Source organism: Salmo salar, chromosome ssa02, assembly GCF_905237065.1.
Source record: "Salmo salar chromosome ssa02, Ssal_v3.1, whole genome shotgun sequence".
Taxonomy (NCBI): domain Eukaryota; kingdom Metazoa; phylum Chordata; class Actinopteri; order Salmoniformes; family Salmonidae; genus Salmo; species Salmo salar.
In genome coordinates, this window is record NC_059443.1 from 73,915,862 (window position 1) to 73,929,142 (window position 13,281).

Here is a 13,281-nt window from a genome sequence, read left to right on the forward strand (position 1 = left end):
GGTTGAAAACTAATCTTAACTTCAGAACAATCTGAGATGGTGAAATCCTATTCCTCATGCTCTTTTGAGTCAGAACCACCCCAATTGAAATAGGCATCCATGCATTGATAACCTTCAAAAATGGCTTATACAGACCCTGCTGCTAACCACAATGGAGAGGAGAATTTGTATCCCCACCCCAATACGGCCGAACTGACCAATGCTGATATCTTGCATCGAGACAATATTTATTCTCTTCTGATGCTTTTTATCTCCTTCTGTTGCCTCTCTTTCTCTCTCTTATCCACTTCCTGTGTCTTCCTCTCCTCCTCCTCTTCGATCTTCATCTGGGCCTCCTGGTACATCTCATTGGTGTAGTGTTTTCCTCCATTCCTCGACACCATCTCCTCTATCTTCTTCAGCAGCTCTGAAACCCGAGTGTTGTCTTTTCTCTTGTCATTGATTAGGGAGTGATATCTGCCCCCACAGATATTGATGAGTTTCTGTAGATCTTTGCTCTCAGCCAGAAACTCCTCCACTGATTTTCCCTGTACATTGAGGCTTCTTCTCCAAAGTTCCTCTGGATCCACTTAACAGTGTTCTGCTCCTCCTCTGTGAACCTCCCCAGTCTGATCACCAGCAGGAAGGCATAGGGTCCCGGGACTGACATGTAGATGGCCTTTTCTATTTCACTTTTCATTTCCGTATCAGTCAGTTTCATGTCGAAGAGTCCTGGTGTGTCAATCACATTGATCTTCTTTCCAGCCACCATTCCACTCTGCTTCATACAGTGTGAGGTAACAGACTCAGGGGAGGAGTCTTCTTTAAACCCCTCCCTCCCCAGGATGGTGTTTCCTGTTGCACTCTTCCCTGATCCAGTCTTCCCTATCAGAACTGTCCTCAAGTCAGAGAGCTGCCCTGAAACTGGAAACAGACAAGAAGTGCTTGAGTTGATAGTGTCTTGATAAAAGGCTTCTGAAAACTGTGTGTGTGTGTACCTTGGCATTGACCAGTGAAGTTTTGCAGACAGTGTCAACATAGGTTGATAGGTATTTTACAGGATAGGTATTTTACATATCAGCTAACCACATCATGTGTTTCAGCAATCTGTCAGTCAACCAATGGTTGATGCATGCAACATCTAAGCAGTGTGACCTTAGTCAGTCCTGACAAAAACCTGCAGGTGTGTCCCTCACAGCAACAACTTGCTATAAAATGGGTGTTGACCCAAGGTACAGTATACTGCACTATCTCTGCACTAACCAAGGTACAGTATACTGCACTATCTCTGAACTAACCAAGGTACAGTATACTGCACTATCTCTGCACTAAACAAGATACAGTGTACTACACTATCTCTGAACTAAACAAGGTACAGTATACTGCACTATCTCTGCACTAAACAAGTTAATGTTTCAGGTAAAAATCTAACCATGTTTCTCCTTTCACTGTTCTACAATATTAAAACATGTATAAATACAAACAAACTGTAGTCATATGATTATTTACGCATAAATATTAACAGACCTGTTATCAATAAAATGTCTACTTAATATTGTGCTACAGTCATTCAAATACTTTAAGTAGATTGTTGTACAACATTTAATTAGTAAGGTAGTTAAGTTGAATACTCACTTTTAGTGTGGTTGCACGGATCTGTATATTGTTGTTGTCACGTCCTGACCAGTAAAAGGGGTTGTTTGTTATTGTAGTTTGGTCAGGGCGTGGCAGGGTGTGTTTGTTTAGAGTGTTTCGGGGTTTGTTGGGGTATGTTCTATGTTAGTCTATTTCTATGTTTGTTCTAGTTTATCCATTTCTATGTAGTTTATTGGGTTGACCTTCAATTGGAGGCAGCTGTTCCTCGTTGCCTCTAATTGAAGGTCCTATTTAATAGGGGTGTTTTGTCTATGGGATTTGTGGGTAGTTGTTTCTCTGTATAGTCATTTTGTCCTTACGAGACAGTTTTTTTGTCGTTGTTTTTGTTTCCGTGTTTTGTATCACGTTCTTTCTTTAACTTCTTTGGGCTGGGTGCAGTATTTTCACGGCTGGATAAAAAACATACCCGATTTAATCTGGTTACTACTCCTGCCCAGAAACTAGAATATGCATATAATTAGTAGGTTTGGATAGAAAACACTCTAAAGTTTCTAAAACTGTTTGAATGGTGTCTGTGAGTATAACAGAACTCATATGGCAGGCCAAAACCTGAGAAGATTCCATGCAGGAAGTGCCCTGTCTGACAATTTGTTGTCCTTCTGTTGCATCTCTATCGAAATTACAGCATCTGTGCTGTAACGTGACACTTTCTAAGGCTTCCATTGGCTCTCTAAAGCCGCCAGAAAGTGTAATGGGGTGTCTGCTGTCTCTGGGCAAAGTATAGGAGCAGAGTTTGTAAGTGGTCAGCCTGGGGACAGTGAGACTGGAGATGCGCGTTCACGAGACTTCTCCATTTTTATATTTCGCTATTTTACGAGAAAAATAGCATAAAAATTGATTTTAAACAGCGTTTGACATGCTTCTAAGTACGGTAATGGAATATTTTGAAATGTTTTGTCACGAAATGCGCTCGCGCGTTACCCTTCGGATAGTGACCTGAACGCACGAACAAAACGGAGGAAATGGAACCCTGGAAAATGGAACCCTGACCTGTTCACCGGACGTACTACCTGTCCCAGACCTCCTGTCCCAGACCTGCTGGAACCCTGACCTATTCACCGGATGTGCTACCTGTCCCAGACCTGCTGTTTTCAACTCTCTAGAGACAGCAGGAGCGGTAGAGATACTCTCAAATATCAGCTATGAAAAAGCCAACTGACACTTACTCTTGTGTTACTGACTTGTTGCACCCTCGACAACTACTATGATTATTATTATTTGACCATGCTGGTCATTTATGAACATTTGAACATCTTGGCCATGTGCTGTTATAATCTCCACCCGGCACAGCCAGAAGAGGACTGGCCACCCCTCATAGCCTGGTTCCTCTCTAGGTTTCTTCCTAGGTTTTGGCCTTTCTATGGAGTTTTTCCTAGCCATTGTGCTTCTACACCTGCATTGCTTGCTGTTTTGGGGTTTTAGGCTGGGTTTCTGTACAGCACTTTGAGAGATCAGCTGATGTAAGAAGGGCTATATAAATACATTTGATTTGATTTGAGGTATTTGCATATAACTATGGATTATTTGGAACCAAAACAACATTTGTTGTTGAAGTAGAAGTCCTGGGAGTGCATTCTGACGAAGAACAGCAAAGGTAATCCAATTTTTCTAATAGTAATTCTGAGTTTAGTGAGCACCAAACTTGGTGGGTGTCAAATTAGCTAGCCTGTCATGGCCGAGCTATCTACTCAGAATATTGCAAAATGTGCTTTCGCCGAAAAGCTATTTTAAAATCTGACACCGCGATTGCATAAAGGAGTTCTGTATCTATAATTCTTAAAATAATTGTTATGTATTTTGTGAACGTTTATCGTGAGTAATTTAGTAAATTCACCGGAAGTTTGCGGTGGGTATGCTTGTTCTGAACATCACATGCTAATGTAAAAAGCTGTTTTTTGATATAAATATGAACTTGATTGAACAAAACATGCATGTATTGTATAACATAATGTCCTAGGAGTGTCATCTGATGAAGATCGTCAAAGGTTAGTGCTGCATTTAGCTGTGGTTTTGGTTTTTGTGACATATATGCTTGCTTTGAAAATGGCTGTGTGATTATTTTTGGCAGGGTACTCTCCTGACATAATCTAATGTTTTGCTTTCGCTGTAAAGCCTTTTTTGAAATCGGACAATGTGGTTAGATTATCGAGGGTCTTTTCTTTAAAATGGTGTAAAATAGTCATATGTTTGAGAAATTGAAGTTATAGCATTTTGAGGTATTTGTATTTCGCGCCACGTTCTTCCATTGGATATTTGGCGAGGCGTTCCGCTAGCGGAATGTCTAGATGCAAGAGGTTAATGATAGAATGTTCATATGTAACCCAATTCAAGAAGCTAGGCACTACTTCACTGCTTGTTTGGCAGAAATGCCTTAAAAAAAACATATTTGCCATCTGCAAATAAGAGCCTAGTCAGTTTAGCCACGGAAAAAGGGGGGAACCTTCCCACTAGCCATGATTGGTTGAGATAATGGATGGGCTTGATATGCCGAGAGATGAGTTCGGATTGGTCTGCCATGTAGCACGATTCTGTCTATAACATGAGCTTCCCAGTATGTGAAGACACTGAGCAGATTTAAAAAAAAAAAGATATGACGTTAGCAATGGACTGCTCTTGTTGTGGTTCGTTTCCTTGTTCCTTGTCAATCATTGGCTCATTGGTGAAATTAACATTCTGACAATATCTTTAATTAAATCATTCAAAAACCTTTATTAATGCAATTGCAGACAGAAGTTGACAACAGGAACATACGCATGTTTCCGAGTAAGTTCTGCAAAATATAAAAGGTCCCAAGTTATTTTATTAAACCTGAAGTCCAACCCTTGTGAAGTCACTGCATACGTCATTACCTTCTACTCTTCAGACCAAGCCCATGCATACACAGCTATATAAACTTGCAAGAGAGATACAATAGTTCCAGTCTTTTCTAATGCCTAGGCAATAAATGTCCACTCCCCAAAATTGATGTATTGTGGTATGTCTGACTAGTCTCTTATCTCCTACACTCCCCTGCAGAGTTCTGTCTCAGTCACACATTTCTCAGAGGGGTCTCTTTATAAGAGGCAGAGAGTCTAGAAAACAACTGTGGAACAATACTAAACCTCTATAATGAATATATATATTGTTAATCTGTAGTCTAGGACCCTTTAAATGTAAGGAGGGCAGGGTCTTATAAACTCTCCCCTTCTATTAATACAACATAAGCATAATCATCAAACATTTGGTACAGCCCCTATCATGACCCCTAGGTGAACCCTGACACTCTCAACAACATTGCTGCCTTGAATTTAGCAGGCGCTATAGACAAAGATCAGTGGAGAAAAGTTGTGATGGACTACTACTACGGTCAGTGTGAATTGGAGTGACTTGACACAGGTTGTGATAAGAGTCACAGTGATAATAGTCATTGATTCAAAGCCATATTTCAAACGTTGCTTGTTAGGGGGAGGTAGTTGCAGAAAGGTTGGAATGGTTTAGTCGGCTTCCTCAATAGTTGGTCCAGATGATCCACCGCCTGCAGGAGCGGTGCCACCAGCACCGGGGAATCCACCAGCCATGCCTTCGTTCATACCACCAGCACTGGTTAATCCACCAGCCATGCCTTCGGGAATGCCGCCAGCACCAGGGACCACCAGCCATGCCATACGGGAATACCACCAGCACCGGGGAATCCACCAGCCATGCCTTTGGGCATACCACCAGCAACCTGGTACAACTTGGTGATGACTGGGTTGCACACAATGTATAAATTGATGGTTCAGATTACAGGATGCCATATTTTTCCATATTCTGTTCCAGTTAAAGGGCTGTTCAGATTCAATTAGATCTGTGGACCATACATTTTTAATGGTTAGCTCAGAATATGAGCTTTCCAATAGTTGTTTATACATTTTTTATTTATTAACTTTTACTTATTGAGGGTAGCCCAATTGAGACCAGGGTCTCATTCCCAATGGTGCCCTGAATACAAAAATGTTCTCCCAAACAGGAAGAAAAACTAACATGACAAATAGAACAAGGAGAATAAAAATAAGCACAAAGAACAAACTCAACATCACAATTTCAACATGTAAACCACCACAATCAATCAAAAGAACTGCAATCCGCCTCCCGAGTGGCACAGCGGTCTAATGCCCTTTATCGCAGTGCTAGGGGTGTCATTACAGACCCGGGTTCAATCCCAGGCTGTATCACAACTGGCTGTGATCGGGAGTCCCCATAAGGTGGCACACAATAGGCAGCCGTCGTCCGGGTTAGGGGAGGATTTGGCCGGGGGGCTTTATTTGGCTCATCGCGCTCTAGCGACTCCTTGTGGCGGGCCGGGCGCCTACAGGCTGACCTCGGTCGTCAGTTGAACAGTGTTTCCTCCGACACGTTTGTGCGGCTGGCTTCCGGGTTAAGCGGAGTTAAGTGTTAAGAAGCGCAGTTTGGTGGGTCCTGTTTCAGAGGACGCATGACTCGACCTTCGCCTCCCCAGCCCATTGTGGAGTTGCAGCGATGAGACAAGATCAAAATTGTGGAGGAAAAAGGGGTAAAATACAATCTTCATTGAAATAACTCACCACCAGAGTCCTAACCTGCCCGAGAGGCACCAGGCAAACAAGATGCAAGGAATTTTGTAGGTTATTACAACAATGGGGGCAATAAAACTAAAAGAGTATTTACCTAAATTGGTGGAGACCAGAGGGACCTCAAGAGTTAATTAAACTTACGAGCTGCTTTGGTAGCTCATTATGTCATACGTTAGCAACAAAGTTAGGTACGTTGGAAGGTTCTGTAGTAGAGCTTTGTAACAAAAAGGGAGTAATGAAGTGATCTACAGGACTTTAATGTGGACCAGCCAACCTTTTGATACAGGATGTAGTGGTGAGTATTAAAACTGTCACCTGTGAAGGGCACTATGGTAGACGGCATCCACAGTTTTAAGAGTAGTAGCTGCTGCAATCTGGTAAATGGTGTCACCTTAGTCAAGAACTGTTAGGAAAGTTGACTGTACAATCTGCTTCCTGCTATTTAGGGAGAGGCAAGATCTATTCCTAAAACAGAAATCCACGTTGCATACAGATGAATATTACAAGTTAACAGATAAACCAATATTATTTATATTAATATTAAAGAGAACAGGTCCCTGTACCAGGAAACTAGACTTGACACCATCAGAAATCACACACTGAGTCCTGTCTGACAGATCATTCTCAAACCACTTTCAAGAAGCCTGATCCAGGCCTATTTCAGTCAACCTTTGAATGAGTGTGATGGTCAACAGTATCCAAGTCCTTGGAAAGACAGCACAATAATGTTTCTGATCGAAGCAATTGAACACATCTAAAACAAGCGTAGCAGCTGAAACTGTGCTCTGTCCAGGTCTAAAACCTGATTGGTTCACATTAAGAATAGAGTGGGAAGTTTAAAAAGTTCTTAGTTGACAGTTGGCCAGGGATTCAACACTTTGGAAAGGCAAGATCATTTGCAAATTGTACGGTAGTTATCTAAGTCAGAAGGATCTCCTCCTTTATGTAGGGGGAGGACATGTCCTGCTTTACAGATCTTATGGACAACACCAGAAACAACTGTAAAGTTATAATATATAGGTCAATGGTTCTGTGATAACTGGTGCAGAGAGTAAGAAGGGATTATGTGAATCAGCTAAGATTTGTTTTACTTTCTTACTCTTTAGCATAGCACTTAGTACATCATAGACATCAAATGGGGAAATGAAGATACAGTCTGTGAGTCTGTTAGTACATCGTTATCTACAAGGTCATGTGACTAGGGGACTCTCTAGTAGAATGATGTGCATTTTCAGAGATTATCCTTTCAAATAATTGGCCAGCTGAAGCTAAATGGTTATTAAAAGTACAACAAATTTAGTCTGGCATGGGACCAGAGGCTGTCAAAACCTGCTGGGGCAACAAGGGAAAGGGGGATACTAGTCAGTTGTACAACTGAAATGTGTCTTCCGCACTTAACCCAACCCGCATTTAACCCAACCAGAGAAGTGCAGAGGGCTGCCGTAATCAACAGCCACATCTTCAGCACCTGGGGAACAGTGGGTTAACTGCCTTGGTCAGGAGCAGAAGGACAGATTTGTACCTTGTTAGCTCAGGGATTTGATCCAGTAACCATCCAGTTACTGGCCCAATGCTCTAACCACTTTGCTATCTGCCACCCCCAAGGGGGAGGGGTTGTTTAAAATGTTTTACCACTTTCCAGAAGTTAGCATGTATAGCATGTATATTATAGAGATCAGTCCTTTCAGGAGCCCAGATCATTTATTTATAAATCCCGTCATTGGATGGTTTGGTAGCTGGGTTTCCCAAGGGACTCCATAGGCCAACATAGCTAACCTGAGTTGTAAATATAAACAAAAAAAGAGTTGCCTGGTAATGTGTATGTATCTTCCAAATCTTGGAATGTTCTCAAACCATTACTGTCCATGATATCAGCATGGGTACGGATTCCACATTTGGACCATTGGGGAGATGCAAATGGCCGCCCTCCAGATAACAAGGCATTAGTGTGAAATAATAGCCAACATCTGATCTGAGGCTTTTGACCATTCTTTGTTCTTAATCATTGTTGGGGAAAAATTGGATCCATATCAGATGTTGGGTACTATATTTATTGAATAGTATATGAATCCTATTAATTAAAATGTCAAATTTGGGCGCAATAAATGCGCTTAATTTCTCAGAGATCAAATTATATTTATATTATATAACACAACAATTAATCTTAATTTCAAAACAATCTGAGATGGTGGATGTGAAAATCTTATTTCTTCTGGTCTTCTGAGTTGAAATAGTTGTCCATGCATTGATAACCTTTAACAGCGGCTAATGCAGCTCCTGCTGCTAATGACAATGGAGAGCTGTACATGGCTCCCAACCCCAATGCAGCCATACTGGCAAACGCTGACCACTTGCAGTCATTCAATTTCTCTTCTCTTCTTCTTCTTTCTTCCTCTTACTGTCTCCTCTCTCTCTCTTCTCATCTTCTTGTCTCTTCCTCGCCTCCTCCTCTTCGATCTTCCTCTGGGCCTCCTGGTACATCTCATTGGTGTAGGGTTTTCCTCCATTCCGCAACACCATCTCCTCTATCTTCTCCAGCAGCTCTGGGACCTGAGTGTTGTGTTTTCTCTTGTCATTGATTAGGGAGTGATATTTACCCTCCAGTTGATCTCCATGTGTGAACAGAATGATGGTGTGCATTGAGGCTTCTTCTCCAAAGTTCTCCTGGGTCCACTTCACAGTGTTCCTCTCCTCCTCTGTGAACCTCCCCAGTCTGATCACCAGCAGGAAGGCGTGGGGTCCTGGGACTGACATATAGATGGCTTTTTCTATCTCACTTTTCATCTCTTCTTGAGACAGTTTTGTGTCATAGAGCCCCGGGGTGTCGATGACATCAGTCTTCCTCCCATCCACCACTCCACTCTGTTTCTCTCTCTGAGCAGTCACAGACACTGGAGAAGCCTCCACTTTAAACCCCTCCCTTCCCTGGATTGTGTTTCCTGTTGCACTCTTCCCTGATCCAGTCTTCCCTACTAAAACTATCCTCAGGTCAGAGGGCTGCCCTGAAACTGTGGAAACAGACAAGAAGTGCTTGAGTTGATAGTGTCTTGATAAAAGGCCACTGAAAACTGTGTGTGTATGTGTGTGTGTAATGTGTGTGTGTACCTTGGCATTGACCAGTGAAGGCTTGCAGACAGAGTGTCAACAGGAACAGAGTCCTCTGAGTCCCTCCTTTACCTCGTTCCATCTCTGTTACAATGGCCAATCAAAACATGGTAAAAGACGATGACCTCATTACAAAAATTTTGTCCACATCTTTTTGTCCGAGTTCCATTTTTTGCAAATGAGGATAACCTCTATGGGCTAGGTGGGACGCTAGCGTGCCACCCGTGGTGCACTCCATCAACAGCAGGTGCATTTCAAGAGCGGCAAATTTGAATCCAAATAAATGTCAAAATTCAAATTTTTCAAACATACAACTATTTTACACCCTTTGAAAGATAAACATCTCCTTAATCTAACCACGTTTTACGATTTCAAAAAGGTTTTACGGCGAAAGCATAAATTTAGAGTATGTTAGGACAGTACATTTACAAGAGTTGTGTGTAATGTTTTGTCAATTCAAAGACAGGGTCACCAAAACCATAAAACCAGCTAAAATGATGCACTAACCTTTTACAATCTCCATCAGATGACACTCCTAGGACATTATGTTAGACAATGCATGCATTTTTAGTTCTATCAAGTTCATATTTATATCCAAAAACAGCGTTTTACTATGGCATTGATGTTGAGGAAATCGTTTCCCTCCAATAACCGGCAGTCAAGTCAGCGTCACAAATTAAATAATTAAAATTAGAAAACATTGGTAAAATATTATATTGTCATTTAAAGAATTATAGATTTACATCTCTTGAACGCAATCAACTTGCCAGATTTAAAAATAACCTTACTGGGAAATCACACTTTGCAATAATCTGAGCACTGCGCCCAGAAAAATACGCGTTGCGATACAGACTAGACGTCATGTTGGGGAGATCTAAAATCGAAAATACTATGTAAATAATCCATTACCTTTGATTCTCTTCATCAGATGTCACTTCCAGGTATCACAGGTCCATAACGAATGTAGTTTTGTTCAAAAAAGCTCATCATTTATGTCCAAAAATCTCCGTCTTGTTAGCACATGATCTAAGCCAGCCGGACTTCTCGTCATGAACGAGGGGAAAAATATATTTACGTTCGTTCAAACATGTCAAACGTTGTATAGCATAAATCATTAGGGCCTTTTTAACCAGAACATGAATAATATTCAAGGTGGACGAATGCATACTCTTTTATAACGTATTGGAACGAGGGTACCCAACATGAACTCGCGCGCCAGGTGTCTAATGGGACATCATCGTTCCATGGCTCTTGTTCGGTCAGATCTCCCTCCAGAAGACTCAAAACACTTTGTAAAGGCTGGTGACATCTAGTGGAAGCAATAGGAAGTGCCAAAATATTCCTCAGCCCCTGTGTTTTTCAATGGGATAGGTTTAAAGTCAATACAACACATCAGGTATCCACTTCCTGTCAGAAAATGTCTCAGGGTTTTGCCTGCCAAATGAGTTCTGTTATACTCACAGACACCATTCAAACAGTTTTAGAAACTTTAGAGTGTTTTCTATCCATATATAATAAGTATATGCATATTCTAGTTACTGGGTAGGATTAGTAACCAGATTAAATCGGGTACATTTTTTTTATCCAGACGTGCAAATGCTGCCCCCTAGCCCTAACAGGATAAACTAAATTAGAATTTCTTCTCAGCTATTTGACTTTCAAACAATCTAAACTATAAAGAGAGTAATGATATGTAGTATAACTGTCCAGGTAACAATCCTATATCTCGTGGAAGGATTAAATAATATGAATCAATACATCCAAATAACTTTTTGAATGAAAATATGTCAATCATTATTTTAATGTGTTGGTAACTGTCACGTCCTGACTAGCAGATGGAGCTGTTGTAGTAGTTTGGCGGTCAGGACGTGGCAGTCTTGTGTGTGTGTTTGATTGTTCTGTGTGTCTTGTGACTCCTGATCAGGAACAGCTGGGGATCGTTGTTCCTGATTGGTAGTCATATATGTAGGAGTATGTTTGTCACTGGGGTTTGTGGGTGGTTGTTTTGCATTGCGTTTTTTTTTAGCCTGCAAACTGTTGCTGCTGTTGTGTTTATTGTTTCCTGTGGATGCTTTATTCCTTTTGTTGGGTAATTAAAGATGAGTATTCACATACCTGCTGCGCCTTGGTCCATTTATGAAGACAACCGTGACAGTAACACATTGTATAAAAGTGATAATGCCCTTGAAGCTGGTGTTTGGAGAAGATATTGGCACTATGACATGATTTGCAACACCTAACAACACCCGTGCCAATAACACCGGCTTGTCGGGCATTATCACGTAATTATAATTTTTTTCTCATCAATTTCACTTTAAAAAAATCTAAACTAAAACAATTGTAATGCTATGTGGTATAACTGTCGATAAACACAGTACATTCCCTTCTCAGGTCAACATAATGTTTCCATAAGATGTATCAGGATCCAATTATATTCTAAACATGGTTATTTATACATGAAGGTCAACAGACCTGGTATCAATTAAATATTAACTTAATGTTGTGCTATAGTTGTTATTAAACTGTAGATTGTTGTACATTTAATTGGTAAGGTAGTTAAGTAGAATACTCACTTTTAGTGCAGTTGTACTGATCTGTTGTTGTTCCCTGTTGTGACTGTGACAGACTATATTCAGTTAGGTTTTGTTTTCCCTGTAACTAGTCACTTCTAGCCAATGAGAGAGTGTTGCTAGGCAAAAATAATTCAATTCAGGACAGGCAGAGGCTGAATTCTGATTGGGTGTCGCTGTAATCAACCTCCTCCTGACAAATTAACTTTGGCTGTCTGCCCAGAATCAGAAGGTAGACCACTGTTGGCATGTGGACTAATATGTTGTTGAATTGTGTTCTTACACTGGTACAGTCATGCCCTATGAGAGATGTATGACTGCGCATGTGCGAAAATAAATAAAGTGCATTTTCCCCCGTTCTGGTTGAAACACCAATGATGAACATGTGTGTTTATTCCTCCGTTAAGTAAACCGGTATTCCTGTCCTGAAGATGTCAGCACCAACAGGTTATGGGCCCAGGAGGGAACATGGAAGCCGATGGAATAGATTATATTTCGACGGAGATGAAAAAAAACTACGAGTTATGGGAGACAAAGTTTTTGGGGCACTTGCGTTTGCTTGGGCTAAAGGCCGCCATATTGAGCGTGGATGAAGATGAAGAAGACGGAGAGAAAAATGAAGAAGCCTACGCCGAATTGATACAGGTTTTGGATGATAAAAGTCTTTCCCTGATAATGAGAGAAGCAGCAGATGATGGGAGAAAAGCGTTGAAGATATTGAGGGAACATTATGCAGGTAAAGGGAAGCCACGTGTGATTAGCCTCTACACTGAACTAACTTCTCTTCAGAAAGCCGCTGACGAAAGTGTTACGGACTATATCATTCGTGCTGAGACGGCTATTACAGCACTGAGAAATGCTGAAGAGACTTTAAGTGATGGGCTGTTGATTGCAATGATTCTGAAAGGTTTGCCCGAATCATTTAAGCCGTTTGCCATCCACATTACGCAGAGTGACGAGCCGACAACTTTTGGCAAGTTCAAAACCAAGTTGAGGAGCTATGAAAGCACCGAGAAGTTTAGCGCCATTTCCACTGACGACAACGTGATGAAGGCAAGTAACATTAAAGTTAGCTGGCCAAGAGGGAGAGATAAAGGGACCGAGATAACCTGCTTCAACTGTGGCCAGAAAGGGCACAAGGCCCGGCAATGTACCGTTACTGGAGAGCGCAAAGAACGGAGACAGTGGTGTAGTTTTTGCAAGAGATCCACTCATACTGACGCAAATTGCAGACGAAAAAGAAGAGACAATGTGAAACAAGCAACAGATGCTGAAAGCCACACATTTGCATTCAGAATAAGTGACTGTCAGGTTAGTGGACTGAAACAGAAAGGGCTGATGGTTGATACGGGAGCAACGTCACATATAGTCACGGACATCGGGAAGTTTAAGGAGTTTGA

At 41.4% G+C, this 13,281-nt stretch overlaps 1 protein-coding gene and 1 pseudogene across 1 annotated transcript; both read right to left on the reverse strand.

Annotated features, from left to right (window-relative positions):
* Positions 1 to 227: 227 nt before the first annotated feature.
* LOC106592536 (GTPase IMAP family member 7-like) lies at positions 228 to 1,002 on the reverse strand (annotated as a pseudogene).
* Positions 1,003 to 7,716: 6,714 nt separating this feature from the next.
* On the reverse strand, positions 7,717 to 11,928 carry LOC106593357 (GTPase IMAP family member 7-like). Its single transcript, XM_014184697.2, has 3 exons — positions 11,885 to 11,928; positions 9,312 to 9,395; positions 7,717 to 9,214 (listed from the first exon to the last, which is right to left on the reverse strand). Exons 2-3 carry the CDS (start codon positions 9,391 to 9,393, stop codon positions 8,568 to 8,570), a joined length of 729 nt encoding a protein of 242 aa, XP_014040172.2. The 5' UTR covers positions 9,394 to 9,395; positions 11,885 to 11,928; the 3' UTR covers positions 7,717 to 8,567.
* Positions 11,929 to 13,281: the final 1,353 nt, after the last annotated feature.

Bases quoted from the DNA above. Each gene is read 5' to 3' on its own strand.
- LOC106593357 (XM_014184697.2), bottom strand. From the start codon at position 9,393: ATGGAACGAGGTAAAGGAGGGACTCAGAGGACTCTGTTCCTGTTGACA. The intron at 9,215-9,311 runs GTACACACACAC...CTGTTTCCACAG, and splicing joins CTTCACTGGTCAATGCCAAG to TTTCAGGGCAGCCCTCTGAC.